Source organism: Ursus arctos, unplaced genomic scaffold (genome assembly GCF_023065955.2).
Source record: "Ursus arctos isolate Adak ecotype North America unplaced genomic scaffold, UrsArc2.0 scaffold_2, whole genome shotgun sequence".
NCBI classification, from domain to species: domain Eukaryota; kingdom Metazoa; phylum Chordata; class Mammalia; order Carnivora; family Ursidae; genus Ursus; species Ursus arctos.
Window position 1 is genome coordinate 22,813,537 of NW_026622874.1, and position 17,013 is coordinate 22,830,549.

At 44.7% G+C, this 17,013-nt stretch overlaps 1 protein-coding gene across 6 annotated transcripts in view; it reads right to left on the bottom strand.

Moving 5' to 3' along the window:
• RGL1 (ral guanine nucleotide dissociation stimulator like 1) overlaps positions 1-17,013 on the bottom strand; it is a 248,238-nt gene that overhangs the window by 31,040 nt on the left and 200,185 nt on the right. For all 6 annotated transcript variants that reach the window (XM_044387870.3, XM_057315608.1, XM_057315611.1 and 3 more), the window contains 5 exons: positions 13,574-13,758; positions 9,886-10,010; positions 8,268-8,483; positions 4,661-4,764; positions 1,467-1,551 (listed from right to left, as the gene is read on the bottom strand). In XM_044387870.3, the coding sequence (XP_044243805.2) occupies positions 1,467-1,551; positions 4,661-4,764; positions 8,268-8,483; positions 9,886-10,010; positions 13,574-13,758 (715 nt within the window). The remainder of the gene's footprint in view (positions 1-1,466; positions 1,552-4,660; positions 4,765-8,267; positions 8,484-9,885; positions 10,011-13,573; positions 13,759-17,013) is intronic.

The window sequence follows — 17,013 nt, forward strand, 5'->3', positions numbered from 1 at the left end:
ATGGGTGTCAGGTGGAGGCCTTTTCGTAGGGACCCCGCCTCCGCGGGACTTTTATCCCTGCTCCAAGTCCGCTCTGAGCTTGCCGAGGTAGCCCATACTTTACTCACTTTCATCTGGTATGCATACTTTGGCTTCGCATGCACACAGCATGCCAAATATGAAAAACACATGTGCACACAAATATTTTACCTTAGTCAACCTTCAAAACAAATACAAATACAAAAAAATACAAAACAACAAATATAAAAACAAACACAAATATTTTATCTAAGTCAATCTTCAAAACAATTCTGTGAGGTCAGTGGACTAAACACTATTATTATCTCCAATTCACAGAAAAAGAGACTAGGGACAAGGTTCATACCCTCTAACGGCCCAGTTCAGCGCTTTGGTAGTGCGTACCCTGCGATTTTATAATCGTCTACTTCTCTACCTCCGCCATGAGGCGTCATCTCTTTCAGATCAGAGACCGCCTTCGGTGCGGCTGCACCTCGGACACCTAGCGCACTGTGAACGCTCAATCAACAGTTGTTCAACTACTGATCTACCCTCTCTGTGAAGTTTCCTCTGATCTACCCTGCCCCCTACTCCCAAGTGGCCAGAAGCAACAGTTTTACACCTAGTGATGGAAACACAAGTTTTAGAGTCTCACCAGGTGGGGTTCACATCCTAGTTCCATGACCTACCAGGTGTGTGACTTACGACCCAGGGCTTACCTCTCTGAGTCTTGGCTATCCGCAAAACAGGGATGATAAAGTCTCCTTTATAGAAAGGCTGTGAAGATAGTATCTGGCCTATGTGCCCCTCTGATGACCATTCACAACCTGTTATTTGTACATTTATTTGACTACTTTAGTCTCATTTAGTGTCTCCATCCGCCAGGCGGAGGGTAAATTCTTGAAAATGGGTTCAGGGTTAGTCGCCTTCATACATCTAGAGGCCACTCCAATGCTTTACGAATACTGGACATTCGACAAATGTCTGGAGAAATAAAATCAGCCAAGCTATACTTCTACCTTCCTATGGTTCAGAAGTCAGCACTCACTAGGCATTCGCTAAATACTGCTGACGGGTCCATGCAACTTGGTCCAAATACAGGATGTGGAATTGCAGGCTTGGCCTCTGTCATTCTAGAAGATGTTTTGCTGAGGAGGAATATTCCAGGGCCTCTCACCCACCTCGCTGCCAGCACTTGGTGTCCGCAGAGCGGCTCGTTAAAGAGATACACCCGTGAGCACAAGTTTCACAATCTGGTTGTGTAACCGTGAAGCTTCAGGGCTGGACGTTCGGTTTTCTCAGCCCCGAGCTTCTTCGATTTGCCCTCAAAAACAAAAATTCTGCCTTCTAGTCACTGCAGGCTTTCTCCTGGGACTGTAGGAATGTAGGGAGCCCTCAAGCCACTCTTGCCTGGAAAGGATTCCAGAGCTATCAGTGACGCGGCCCGGCACCCCCACCAAGAGCCTCACCTTCATCAGAAGTTCCCGGCTGGTCAAATGGTTATTATGGTCTGAGAAGATGTCTGAAAGTTCTTCAAACATCAGCATCCGGTCCCTGGGAGAGGAATGAAAAAAATACTCACAAATAGTGAAAGGCCCACATCTTCGGCCCTGCACCCCTCCGTTACCTGTGGCCACAGAGGGATTGTACTGGTCTCAGGAGCAGAGAGGAAGCCAATGACTTTTTTAATGCAGGCTGAATTTTTTTTTTTTAAGGTACACATGGTCACCTATGTGAAGAGAGGGGTTTTCCCTCATGATTATAACATGAGTGTATAATCATAAATAAGGATTGTTAAATTAGGGCATCAAGCTGTTTAGCTGGGACATGTTCTTTACAAAAAAAAAAACAAACATCTGTCTTAGCAATCCACACACAGCCCCACGGGGACCCGAGAAATCACGCTGGCCGGTCCCCTCATTTGGAGATGAAGATTTGCTGGCGTTTCTGTCACTAAGTGTTGAGCATGGCAGGTGCAGAAGCCAAATTTCCTGAGTCACAGGCCAGTGCTCTCACATCGGAGTCAGAGTAGATGGACGCAGAACGGGCTCTGGTCAGGGGAGGGGGCTCAAATCCCCACTCTGCCCCTCCCTCCCCGAGGGTTCTTGGGCCCTTTGCTTAACCATCCTGAGCTTCCATTTCCTTACCTATAACAAGGAACATACTAAGAGTCCCCTTGAGGGACCGCCATGAAGGTCAGCAGGATCACAGACGTAAAGCGCCCACTCTGCCCTGTCCCTCTCCACGGGCCTCAGGCTTTCTCTCCAGCCCTCCAGGGTTACTGAGTGGAGGATGCCGGAGGCAGAGAATTAACAGGGCCCTATCATTCCACAGGCAGCACGTCATGAGCATGGGAAAGCCAATACTAACTTACTTGTTTTACAATGAGGGTAATATTATTCTTGTAATAAAGAAAACCAGCAAAGCTATTTGTGTTTTGGAAAAAATAATTAAGAACTTAATTACATGTGGGCCTAAATAAGGAGAAATAAATAGACGTCTTCTCTGTCCACTGAAAGTGATTAGCATTAAGGATTACAGGGAAAACCATCACCAAATAAGGTATCCTCACCCTGTCCCTTGAATTCAGCAGTAAAAACTATGGAAGGCGGCTATGAAAGCGCCTTCTCTGGGAACTAGGACACTCCTGCAGCATCCCTGCTGAAACCTGTACCGACCAACTAAGAAACAGACCAGACACCCACACTGTACAGGGTGAGGCTTTGAGGTTTGTTTTGAGGTGAAATCATTTAAAAAGCCAGCTGGAAGAATGGGCCTCATATGGCAACCAAGAGATTAAGATTCAACTCCACTATTTTTTTTTTTACTTGTGTTTTAACCTCAAATTTGCTGTGGAAGAACTCTTTGGCTGGCTAAGTGCCTTTCCACAGTATGCTATTGATCAACCACCAAAGAAAGATAGGATTACCTTCCACTGCAATCGAGAAGGTTGCAGTCAAGCACAGGAGGTATTTTAGCACCTGAGCACCCTTTTGTTTTTGTTTCGATGCCACGACCAGGGAGCACTGATGCGAGGAAGGAGAGGGGCCCGTGCTACTGAGGATGAGGACTCTGTATGCATCTGATTTTCCCGTTGTTTTTTACCCAGGCCTATCACCTCGTGATTTTCCATGACCCATCTCTCTCATAAGATTTACATGCAAAGGAAAACCAATCAACTGATCTTTCTTTCACATACAGAGTCAGCTGGATTACTCAAACTAATGAAGAGTAGAAAGAACGTAAGGAATAAGTGGTGATCAAAAAAATTGCACTGGACTTTGGAAAGCATATCTGCCAGGTTTTCTCCTGGTAGATAACAGTGCTGTAAACAGAGCACGAGCTTTGGAGTCTCCAAGCGGCTATGGCTTCTACGGCTCTGTAACACCAGGCACTACGATCAGCCACTTCAATTTTTTTCTACTGACTCATCAAAGCCTTATGTAATAAATAGTCTGACTTCCCCCAAGTAGCCTTTCTTCTGATTGAGAATAGGAGCCCACTGGTGTGCGTGAGTACTCTGGCACTCATTTTTTCAGCAAAAATGCATGAAATTCTGGTGTACCAATCTGGGTCTCTTGCAAGTTTGGATAGTGTCAGTCCCTTAGGGCTTAATCAACTCTGAGTGAACTGATGAAACGGAATGCCTAGACCTTCCACTCCTAAGGACTGAAGCCACCAGTCCCACAAGGGCAGGCCTGCCTGGGGAGCCAGCTGGCTCCCCTCCTGGCTGAAACTGACTATACCACATACAGTATAGACTGTAAACAGTTTATACATTCTTCCCTGATACAGCCTGACTTCTTGATTAGCTCAACCCCAGGTAGACCTGTTGAATGTAACTGGCCTCGTTTGTAGCCATGACACATTCCCCAGCTTCTAAATCTACTGATAGGGAACCACAGCTGCCTCCTCATTCACCTTTCCCTTCTCTGCAAAAAGTTCTCTGGTCTACAAGGGAAGCTCTGGAAATTGGGCAAGGAAGATAATAAGATAACAAGGACAATAAATTGTTAATTGTTCCAAAGGTTTCACCAAGAAATATGAAAAACAATATAAAATGAAAACTAATATTTAAAAAATACCAAATGAAAAAACAATATAACATGTGGCCAGTTGATAACTTTAGTTAGGTGCCTAGGAAGGACCACTTGGGGGTTTTTAATATCACTCAGATAGCTTTTAACCCGTTGAAACAGAAGTGCGCTGAATAGACTCTTGCCTAACAGCAAGGACTAATGTCCTATCTACGCACACGGTCCCTCCCATCTTGGCTCAGCTTCGGACTTTGGAATAACCAGGCTGAGAAATAACCAGAAGTCACAGCGAACTGCTATAACTTCATCACTCCACAAACTTACCCCTCGGAATCTAGATCATGAGCACATCCTTAAAATCATCCCCAAGGCAATAATCTCGGCTTCGGCACACTTGGCCAATGAGCCTCGACGCCTGTGGCGCCCCCCGCCCCACCCGGCCCCGGCCAACTTCAAAACTCATTAATGATTCCATGTAAAGAGCACCCTGCCTGGGACACACAGAGACTTTCAAATATGTTTCTTTAGTTATATAATATGAGCTTTGAAGGCGAGGACCCATACCATTGATACAGCGACCAGTCGCCCCAGCCAAAGAAAGCAGAGCGGGACACTTGGGAACTTACTTGGGGACGGCAGCCCAGGTCTTTTTTAACCTATAGATGGAGTTGGACTGCAGTGCAGAAATGATGGCCCTCAAGGAGGAAAAATTCTTCAGGATCCTACATTCCTGTGCGGAGAGTGATTAAAACATAAAAGGCATTTAAATATCAATAATACGGTGAGTTGGTGGTTTCCTGTTTTAGAGGTATCACAGCTGCTATGAATTCTTACCACTAAATAGGCAGCTGTATAAATACTGAACATCAAAAAGTGGTTCCTTACTCCCACCCCAGTCACCGAAACACTTTATAGGTTTTGGCACCGTATGCTTGTTTTTCTCCCTTTAATATATTTTTTGCGTTGTTGTTACAGTTTTATGGTTTCCAGCTTTCCCCGTAAAAACACGAATGGAGGTGAGTCTGCAGTGCTGTGCTCAGGAACGCAAGCTTGCGTCTGAGGCAAGCACACAGATGCCCTAAAAACACACGTGAAAGATCACTGTATCTTGAGACCCAGCGAGGGAGCCGGCAGCAGCCTCCGTGAGGTCAGACGGTATCAAACATCTCGTGGCCAACCCTTGCCCAGAGAGGTGTATATAACTTGGCAATAAAAATTCACCACGAGTTGAACTTTGGCTTTTATGCTCTTTGCCAAGAGGGAATATTTTTATACACATTCGTTTGGTTTCAGATTGGCTTGTGCCGCGATCATAAACATTCAGAAACACCTTGGTTCCTTCGGTGTTTCCAAAATAACTTGGGCTTTTAAAATGAAATTCGCTTTGGCAGCATTTGAAAACAAAATAGAAAGAGAACAGGAAATATTCTGGATGGCATTTTCTGGGTAAGGAGAAAGGCTCTCTGATCCTGAAATCGAAGCGGCCGCTCGGAGTCTGCAGCCTCAGCAGCCGGCGACCCTGGAGTCGACGTCCTGCTGAATGAACGGCGGGGACAACGGAACAGTGAGGGAGGGAGTCCCAGTTTTGGCAACACGGGGAGAGTGGGCCGTGCCTTATGGCAAAGGAGGCATTTGGGAGTGTAATATACCCACTGAGTACACTGTGCGAGCGTGGGTGTGGCTCTGTGCACAACATCTGAAGCCAGAGACCCCGGGGTGGTTGGGCATAAAGGCACATTACTTCTAAGGTCATTTCATGAAGTCATGCTAACCCTGAACAGGAAGAGGAAACAGCCTTCTCTGACTTAGCTTGCCAAAATCTGGCTACTTAAAACTATGCCAAAAAAACAAACCTCCAAACATTTTTTTCTTAGAATCAGTGCCAAAGTATTTTACAAAAGTCATGCCCGCTCTTTTTAAATGTCTCAAGGCTCTCCCCTTATTTGAAAAGAGTGAGTGAGCGAGTGAGTGAGCGAGCAAGAGAGTGAGCGAGCAAGAGAGAGCGAGTGAGCATTCTGAAATACGGTCAGTCTGGAAACCCAAGCCCACGAGAGCATGGTTCAACAAAGGTTCAGAATCCAAAAGTCATGTTCCAAAAATCAAGAAACTTGCAATAAATAAAGGGACTCAGGCACAGATACTTCATGCAAATTGTAATAGACATATGGAACACATTATCCAGAAAGAGGCTTCACTTAAGGGTTTAAAGGAGTACAAGAGACATTTGGCCCCATTTCCAGAAAGGGAAGTATCTTCCAGGAGATGCAAAAGTAAAATAAAAACATAGCAGTAAGGCCAGTCCAAGAAAATATGATCGCATTAGGTCACAAATATTTTCTATGTAAAATTATTATCGCTTTTCAAATGGCCTCTCGATAGAAATTAATTGTGATTAATGCAGGAAAAGTAAAATATATCTTGGCAGGAAACCACCTATGAATTTCATTATTTTATTAAATTACTCCACACAATTTCAAGGGACGCAACATGCTCAATATTAGGAAACTACATGGCCAAGAGCAAGGACCCCTGGCTTTTAAGCATGTGCTATGGGATTTGGAATAGACCTCAAATTGTTCAACTTGTATTTCTTATTATCACATAAATGCACAATTTATATTTAATTTGGACCAAAAGTCACTGTTTGAGCCACACTGTCAAACACAGAGATGCTGTATTCTCACTACAGATTTTCTAAGGAGTTGAATGGATTAAAGGATATAGCATTTATGGCAAAAAAAAAATTTTTTTTTCTTATCATTTTAAGAAGAAATTCCATGCCCTGTTCCACTCTATCAGAACTTCTTTTGTAGCTCTTGAAAAATAAGCTCAATTCACAATAGGAGAAATCTAAGTTGTAAGATACTGTTTTCCTACTTTTTTCATATACTAAAACATCTGTGGTAACAGACCACCTAAAAATTCAAAATAAGGCCAATTCCCTAGAACAATTATGGCCCTGCTCTTTAATCAAAGACAACAATAGAGAAAGAGAGAGAGAGAGAAGAGAGTGTGTGTGTGAAAATTTAAGCATTATGCCCTAAACATGAGGGCTTAACAAAAGAAATATATATTAGCATAGAAAGCAAAACGGGCTTTGGTTGAGGGTTGACCCATATAACCCAGAACACTGACTAATAAGATATTTACATAATACTTATGTTTCAAAGTTTAGTTAATTACATAGCTTTTGCTGATGTAATTTCTTCTGCCTCCAAAAAAAAAAAAAATCTTACCCCATCTTCAAATACCAAAAATTCTATCTAGTATTCAAAGATAAATTCAAATGTCATCCCATCCACAAAGCCTTCCTTGATCCCCCCAGTCAGAAGTGATTTCGCCCTCCTCCACAGCTGTAGCTCATCTCGTAGGGCCCCACTCCTCCTCTGCCTCGGCTGAGATCATTCCAGTCTATCTTAGCTTCCTTGTTTGACTGTAGGCTCCTGTAAGACCACATTAATTGTGCTTATCCTAACGATGTCCCCACGGTACATAAAACTGTAGCTCACGTGCATTTAAGAGCTCATGAACTATCTGGTGACCAAGTGACTGAATACTGTTCACCTTTTCTGGATCATGAAGATACTGATCAGCGAAGGTCACACAGGATGTGAGCAGCTGACCCAAGAGACCAGACTGACACTTGGCAGAATTTAACTCAGGCCTAGGAATAAACTCTGTCCCTCCAACTTCAGACAGAAGGCCCTCCCGAAAAGCCCCAGATCAATGTGAAATCTGTGCATCTCAGTCCTTTGGAAAAGAGATTCAGGATTCTAAGAACGTACCAGCTTTTTATATCGGTAGATGATATAATGCTTCCGGGTGCTGGAAGGGTGCATAGGTGGGTAATCATTCTGCGTTGCAGAGTCGTCTGTCTGACGCTTAGACTATCCAGTTCTATTTACTGAACATGGGTAGGATGGGCACTCAGTTTGTGAAAATAAGGGGAAAACACATAGCTGTGTTACCCTGAAGACAGCGTGTGCGGCAGCCCATGAGCAGAGACAAGTTTGCGAGGGACCAATTTTCTTCAAAGAGGAAAAATAAGCTCCTAAGTTAAGAAAGGCGACTTTTCTTCTTACTTTGGAGGAACAACAATAACAACAACAAAAACCCAATGGTCCCTCACATGTGGTCGTTTGATTGCCTCGCAAATAGACCCCTTTAAACAGAGAGGTGGAGTAGTCTCCAACATCTACTAAATACAAAGAATATTTTTAAAAAGACAATTACATGAGCAATGTTAATCCACTTCTCGATGACTTTGGCTCTCTGCTGAGTTTTGAGTTCTTTGCCGCCCAGGATGGTGCTGACAACGCATTTGGTGAGCGTGTTAAACTGAGAGATGGTAGCACGGATCGTAGGAGCCAAATGTTTGTTTTCCTTCTTATCCCTTCGAGACCAAATGCAGCCCAGGCAGTGGTGAGGCACTACTTTCTTGAATAGTTGCTAGAACAAAAGAGAAACTGACTTCAAGGACCACACAGATACTTCATATGGCAAAGCACATCATCTGTGAATTGGTATTTTATAAATGGACAAACAACCCTTTTCTACTTGACTTGCCTCATCATGTCTATTTCAATGGACACAGGTAAATAATTAATATCTTAATTATTAGCCCACATGATCCTTCTAAATCTGCTAGACTGAGTACATGGAACACAACAGCCAAAAGAAAATTTTAAATGACCAACCACATTTTGACTTTTCTATCCCGAAAGACAAGTACAAATCTATACTAGAGGTCGAGAGGATTTTGACCCCAAAATCACATTAAGGGTATATTCTGGGCACTCACGATCATGAATTGGGTACAATGCATATGGACGCCCAGTGACCACCTGAGAAGTGATCCAAAGAAGTATAATCCATGCGGCATTGTCATCAATGAGTTCTACAGGATTTCTAAAACGAAGAAAGTTAAGCATCGAAAAGGAAATACCATTCAACATCACAGAGTAAAAGGAGGAAAGGAAGTTACAGCCTGGTTTCCAGGTCTTTGCCTAAAAGTCATCACCAATGAAGTTTCCTATCTTTCTTTGATGTTATCGATTGTGGAACAAAATCAAAGCAAATTCGTTGACCAGATACAATTCTCACCTGTATGACAATTCAATTCAAGACATGTAAGGGTTTGTATGAAAGAGAGAACACCAGGATTTTCTTTACACAGACTCTCTGATTTGCTTCTGATAGTTTATTTGCATGCTCACTAGCTGGAAACTCTGTCACGTTCTATGCTGCTTTCTTCAGAGTGGTAAGTGCAGCAGAGCTAAAACCGTCACGATAATTTATAATAGCCCTCTTTTCTTTAACTGGTATTTACCAGCTAACATTGCACTAAGACACGTGACCGATGTCATCAACTATGTATGGCTAACAAACATATTCAAACACCAAAAGTACAGGAAACACATAGACACGAACTGCCAGATAGAGTCACACGTGGACGCAGCAAACTTATTTTATCCTAATTTATACTTTGACCGCTTTACAACCCTCCAAATAAACAGTTCAGATCTTGAAATATTTATGAGTCTGGAGGGAGAGAAATAGCCATGGAACAGGGTAGATTTTGTGTCACAAGAATCAGAATTCTTATTTCCCTCCGTGTACCGAGTGCCAAGGAAAAAGCACCTTCACCCAGAACCGCAAGAAGAGCTTAGGCCTGAATTATTCAGATGACTGATTCGAGTCACATCTTCACTCCGCATTTACAGGCACAGCCTCTCTCAAGGATCACAAAAGACTTAAGTCACATGACCCCACTGGCCTTCCCAGGCCACCAGCACTGTCAGTCCCCGAGTTTTATGTACAAGCCCATCTGAGGCACAGAGAGAAGACGTACTGCGTCCATATAGGTCAGCTGCTCTGCCACGAGATCTTCTGGGAAGCACGTGAATTCTGCAGGCCCTCCACCTTCCAGTTCCTCTTCCTCTTCCAGGCTGAAGAAGATAGTGCTGGGAAACCCATCTGTTCACAGATGGAAAAAAAAAAATTAGTATTTTGGTGCCACTGCTTATGACCTTGTTAGTAGAGTCAAACTGCACTTCCTTCATTTAGAAAGAAGAGGGCTAATCCTTCAGAAAACGCACAGGGAGAAACGGTAAGCACGATTAATCTGAGTGAAATGGAGGTCTGCTTAATCTCTGTCGGTTCTTTATTCAGTTCAGAGGCCTCATGTTATCCCTTTGATAAACCAAATTCTTAGGCCAGGGACACAGGGAGATTAGGTAAAGTCTAGAGAAGCAGAGTTGGGCTACATTCTGGGGGTTTCCCTCATCTTGGGCTCCCACATACCCTACACTCAGGTTAAGGACTCATCAAGCCACTTCCTAAGCCCCAACTACGTAATTTGTAATTATCGCCATTGATAACCAGAAGCCTAGAAGGACTGCGCATGAAAGCAGGCCACGTTCTGGGGAGGAGAATGGGCCATGTTGGTGTGAGAAATGCTGCTGAAGTCCTCATAATTCTAAGAAAGTCCTTAGAATTCTCAAGATGTTTGGAGTAGCTTTCAGTTTCCCACCTAAAGTCAAGTATGTGTGAAAAGAATAGCCTGAAACTAAATTCACCTGAGCCTTATTACAGATAAGATCCTCAGTTAGCCAATTACACAGGACACAGACTGAAGAAGTGAGAAAAAAAAAATTACTATAACAACTACTTGGATTCCAAATCAAAAGCTGAAGGACTCGGCCCATAGAACAGGAATTGCAGACTCCATCCTGAAAGACTGTGGAACTGGATGAAGTTGAACTTGAACCACAGCCTCCCTTCCCTGGAACCTTTGCCGATTCCTGGGTTGTTTTCCAACCTCATCCCGCACCTCATCCCCTTCACATTCCTTGCTCTCCTGTCAGATCTGTTCTCAAAAAAACAAAAACAAAAACAAAAAACTTAGCTGCATTCAGCTATATCTTGGCAGAACATAAATCAGTGTGTTACTACTCCCCCAGGATGGTTCCATTTTAAGCTTTTCCTCTTTTTCTTTGTAGAATGAGACTTTTACACATCTTGGGTCAAGTTGGGGTGGCCTTTTCTTTTTCTTGGTTTTCCAGGGGAAAGGGGTACTGAGAGTGGATCGTGCATCACTTCCCCTATCAGAGCACCACGTGGGGACTGGCCAACTCTGGTGTCAGGCATGGGATTTAAGAATGCCCCCTCCCGGGGCACCTGGGTGGCACAGCGGTTAAGCGTCTGCCTTCGGCTCAGGGCGTGATCCCGGCGTTCTGGGTTCAAGCCCCACGTAGGCTCCTCCGCTAGGAGCCTGCTTCTTCCTCTCCCACTCCCCCTGCTTGTGTTCCCTCTCTCGCTGGCTGTCTCTATCTCTGTTAAATAAATAAATAAAATCTTAAAAAAAAAAAAAAAAAGAATGCCCCCTCCCACAATCCCCTCCCAACCCAATAGGCTTGGGTTATAACTGGAGAAGGTAGGCGAGGGAATCACTGCCTGACCCCGGAGTCTGAAACACAAACAGGCACGAGCTAAAGATTAGAGCTAAGCCCTAGGCCTTCACCATTCTGCCTCCACACAGCTCTGGGGGTGCTCCTCAATTCAGTGGAGGAAAAAGAAATTTGAAATCTCAAACAAAGGTTCAGAATGCGCCTCCCATCCCTCTTGCTAGCTACTCTGTCAATCTATCCCAGTGGCTCTGGAATGCAGAGGCTGACCCACTCCAGCCAAAGAGGATGTGTGGTAAGGTCAGATCCTCTCATTCACGCAGCAAACACTCACAGTGACCCATATGTGCCTGGGATGTTGCTGCAGGCGAAGATTACGTGGTCCTTTCTCTCTGGGGCCTAGGCCATGCCTTCACCGTTTCTGCTTTGGGCTTTCTTCCAGAGCGAAGGAAGTAGAAACTTGAAGCAAAATTTTACTATTGGAAAACAATGTAGGCGAACTTTTGCTTTTGCCAGTGTGAACATGGGCAAAATAAGCCCAGGAGACCCAAGCTCCTAAAACTCCTTTTCAATAACGACCACTGAACTTTAATAAACAGAGAGTTTAGAGCTTTCTCGATTAAAATTTTCCAAACTCAGGAAAAATTCATTTTCGAGCATTGCGTAAAAGCCTTTCCAAAGTCAGGCGATCTCCCTCTCCCCCGTCTCAGCCTGCCAAATGAGCTCTGCCTTCCGTCGCTGGGTCGGAAACAATGAACGACTGGTCCCACCGGTTCCCCAATTAGGCCCGGAGCCAGGGGCAGCCCCGGTGGGGAGAGCTGGGCTCTCACACAGCATTTTCCACCGCGGCTCAAAGACCGGCGGGGAGGCCCCGATGGGAGTGGAGGTCCGGCAGCTGGGGGAGCGCCCCTGGTGTTCCAGCGTTCCCGGCAGATGAAGTCATCCGAGAATCCGAGTACTTGGCAGGCAGCTTCTCATGATGCGACTGCGTTTTCCCCTGCTCTGCTCCCCCAAACGTAAAACAATTCCACAGGTACTGTTTGGAACGTGAGGTTATTTTCTTTGGCACTGATGCAGCTTCCCTTATCGGTCGTGAGGAACCGCTTCCTTTCCCTCACTGAGGAAAGCGGGCGTCACTTCAGGGAAATGCCTGTCAAAAGCTCCAAGTGGGTCAGCCGCCATGGCAACCATCACCCAGCAGGCCAGCGAGGGGCTAAATCGTCAGGCTGAAAGCCTGTCCGAAACTCTGACTTTCTTCAAAGATAATTCCAAGCGGCCCACGACCTGCAGTGGTGGCCCTTCCTTTGTCCTTGAAAACAGGCAGGCAGTTCCTCCAATAGGAAAAAACAGCCACAGAAACTTCCTTTGATGAGGCCGTCGGCGATGCTCAAGGACAGTGATGTCTTCCAACTTGACAGAGAAACACCTTTTCAGGGCTTTCTGAGCTTTTCTGAGGGCAGGAGCACAACTGGATTTAATTCTTTGCCTGCCGAATGGGGGTGGTTGCGAGGGGTTTCCATTAATTAGGGAGAGGAGCCAGGAGGCAGATAATAAAAAGCACAATCAGGTTCAGTGTGGGACATGTTGACCCGAGAAGGTAAAAGATCCTCTTTCTGGTATTAGAAGAAACCCAAGGAAATCACTCCGCTTCTCGGAGCCAGTTTCCTCTTCTATAAAATGAGAGCACCAGACTAGGTGGTCTTGAAAATCTCCTTCTTGGCTCTAGAAGGCTGAGGTACTGTAATCAGCACTTTGATAAACTTCAGAATTTTTACCCACCACCAATCCCCCAGCAGCTTGCCTCGCTGAGACAAACTGAGGTCATTTATCAAGTATAGGGAGAACAGTTTGGGGCGCCTGGGTGGCTCAGTTGTTTGGCTCAGGTCGTGATCTCGGGGTGGTGAAACCGAGCGCCATGTCGGGCTGTGCGCTCAGCGAGGAGTCTGCCTGAAAGTCTCTCTCCCTCTCCGCTTCCCTCCCGCCCCCCACACACTCTCTCTCTCCCTCTCCCTCTGTCAAACAACTAAAGAAATCTTAAAAAAAATAATAATAAAAAAGTACAGGGAGAACCTATCTTCCACACAGAGGCTGGAGAATCAGAATCCAGCTTGTTCTCTGCAAGCAAGTACTCACTGTCAGTTTCCACTTCTTGCTTGTGAAACTGCTCAAGAAGATTTTGTGCTCTTCTCTCTGGATCAGAGCCTGGCATCATCCGTTTGAGATAATCCAGCAGTTTCTGTAAGCAAGGGAAGTGAGGGGGCTCCCGGAAGTCCTCTGCGCACTGGTCAAGCCAGGCCCTCAGGATGGAGGCGATGGCACTGAGAAAGAGAAAGGGAGAGTCACTGCACCCAGCTGGCTGTGGGGACTCAAAAAAGGGCCTGGACACCATGGCCTCACCCAGGAACACCCCAGGGGACTTGGGGTCAACAGAGAATTTACCCCAAAGTTCCTGGCAATGTCAATGAAGTTGAAGCTCTGGAAAACAAGCTGGTTACATTTTATTGTTTCAAGTGGTGGTTGTAGAGCAGGGGAGAGACTGTAAGTTCTAAAATGACAAAGGACCATCAACTTTGGAAAAACCCGCGCGGGCTGGCGGGCGGGGGGGGGGGGGTAAAAAGACACGTGGAAGAAGATTTAGTGAGTCCTGAAGGGACTTCAAAGCGATCTGTGACAGTGAGATTACGTGTTTCCAATTCTGGCTTCACTCAACTCAGAGACCACAAAATCAACCGGACTAACAGTTTAGGAAATCACTGACTGACAGTGGGCCTGAAATCTGTCTACTGACAGGAAATGCCTACGTTGGAAAAAGATAAAAGCACTGATTTAATTTTACAAAGATTCCCAGGGTTTCAGCCTAAGTGCCAAAAAAACAAGCTCCCCCAATTATCCTTTTGCTTCTCAAATTACAAGAGGACAATCTGTAGGAGAAACAGTACCTGTTAGAGAGGAAGGTCTTTGAAAGGTAAGGGAGAAAACGCTGAGATGCAAAGCCCCTGGGAAGGTGATTTGCTCTGATGGCTCATCAGTGTCTGTGTTGGATGAGACAAGGGCCGGGGCACGAGGAGCCAGGGCCACCCCCCCCCCCAACGCTACTAATAACACGGGTGTGCTGTCTCTAGGTGAGGGGCAGCCCCTCATCCAGGGGAACAGACAAACAGCTGACTGGCAAAAACGATAAAAAGTCTTGAGTGCTGTGATTCTATGCTTCATCTTCAAAGAGGACGTGCCGGGCTGTGTTTTCCAGGAAAGACGGTGCTTTGCCTCTTTACTGACCAGCCGCCTCCACAGCTAAGGCAAATGCACTGACGACGGCTGCAGGTGGCAGGGGCTAGAAATTAATTCATGTGTTATTGACAGTGATGGGACACCTCGTTTTAGCTGAAGACCCCACTGACCGAAATTGTTCAGCTGATAAAACATTTTAGCACTTTTTAAAATGATCATTTAAGTATACTTCAAACAAATTGTTTACTTAGTTAACAAACTATAGAGGGACCACAGGGTAATATTATCCACCTATGTGGACCTGCAGGCCGGGCTTTGCAGGCGTGTCTAACTTCCACGCTTCCCAATTTCCTACCATGGAGCTGGACTACGATCGGGGCATACGTACAACACTTAACTTCTGGAAGTAGAGTGCGAACAGAAGAAAAGCAAATTTACCAGCTGTTTTCAATGCTATGGATATCATGGCTTTACTAATGAGGACATGAAGGTGTCTGGAACTATAATGGTCACATGTGTACGTTGAAGTAGGTGACATGAAGCCATCAAATAAATGCTGGAATTTAAAGCCACAGAAATGATTAAAATATGCTCTAAATCTTTAGTCCAGATTAAATAAAAAGCCAAACAAAAGTTTCCCTCCCTTTCAAAAAGTTTGAAGAAATTAATATGGGCTCTGGGATTAAATGAAAACCTAAGTAAAATGAAATGACTGGGCTTCTAGTCGGTGGACCTTCGATCCTTGGTTAGCCTGTTGAATCATCTGTTACGTATCAATGCTTGGGTCCCCCCACCATTCATGTGGTGAAACCCTCACACACACACACCCGCCCCCGCAAAATTGCCGGACTTCTACTTTCTGAGAGCCCACACAAAGCATTCATTATTTGTCCTTTCTTCACAAAAAATAAATATAACATGAATTAAAAGAAGAAAATGGAGTGGCATTCTAGTAAGTCATTTTTTAAGGAATAGGACTTTTTTCTATGAATACTTTCCCTTCTTCACTGACAAGCACTGAGCCCAGAACAGGGGCAGGCACACAGGAGGGTTCATAGCCTGGAAGGCAGGAAAACCTGATATCTGCCTCCATCATATTGATTCTTACATACACTTTTGTCCTTCTCAAAAGAAGGGTGAATTGATTTCAAGAGTAGAGCTACTCATTTAATATTTAATACCTCAGTGAGAGGATACTCTTCCAATGATACTGATGGAAAAACAGTCATGGAGCGATGATAATTCACTTCAATCAATAAGAGTGAAAAAGAGCCCCCACCTAACAAGACCAGCAATTCAATGACCCTAGTGACTCCTCGGTCTCATAGCTTAAAACATAACCCAGGCAGAAATCCAGAATCACAGCTAAAAGACAGATAGGAAAAGATATTAATATATCATTGCCTTCTTGGCCTCCCATATTTGTTAGTTTTAAAATTACAAAGCTGATTCTTTATTGCAAAAAAGTAAATATTACAAATGTATATAAACCAAAAGAGCAAAATACCTATGTCCTCTTCATTCTAATCCCATTTCCATGACTACCTATCAACAGCTTGGAGTATGTCCTTGTAGGCTTTTCAACAGATATGTATATATACTTAAGTAGATATACTAGGTATCTATAAGCCAACATGGATTTTTTCCCCACTGAACAGTATGAAACAGACACCTCTCCATTCACTACCTCGAGATCCACCTTACTGTTCCCCAGAGTTACATACACTATCCCACTGTGTGGACAAACCATCATTAATGCAAGCATTCTTCTACTAGTGTGCAAATATTCGAGTTATTTTCATATTCTCACAATCACAAACAATTACAAAATGTGTACCCTTGTTTACATCTCTGAATACTCACACATTTCTATAGGACACATTATCTGGAGCTTAGTCTCATGGAAAGTTGCAGCCTCTGGAAGGTCTGGGGGAGTTCTGAAGAGGGTCATGAGTCCAGATTGGACCTGCGTTTAGATGCACATTTTGTCCTCCTCAGTCTGATGTTTTTAACTAGCTCTGGTAATCTATTCATTCTACCCTTTGTGACCGTGCCCCCCCCACAGCTTGGCCTAAGAGGACTTTGAAAGCTCACTACAGACCCAGAAACTGACTTGGCTAGAGAAAGCATCTTCACAGAAAAGAGGAATGAAGGAGGGGAGGACGAAGGAAGAGAAGAAGGGAAAGAAACACACAAACAGCACAATACAGCACGAGGCAGACCCCTGCCCTCCTATCAGCAGGGTGGTTATCAGCATGCCAGGAAGGGAGGTTTTCTGGAATGGCCTGGACACGTGCCCAAAGCTCACAGTAGCTTTATGTTTACCAGTCCTGGGAAGAAACTTC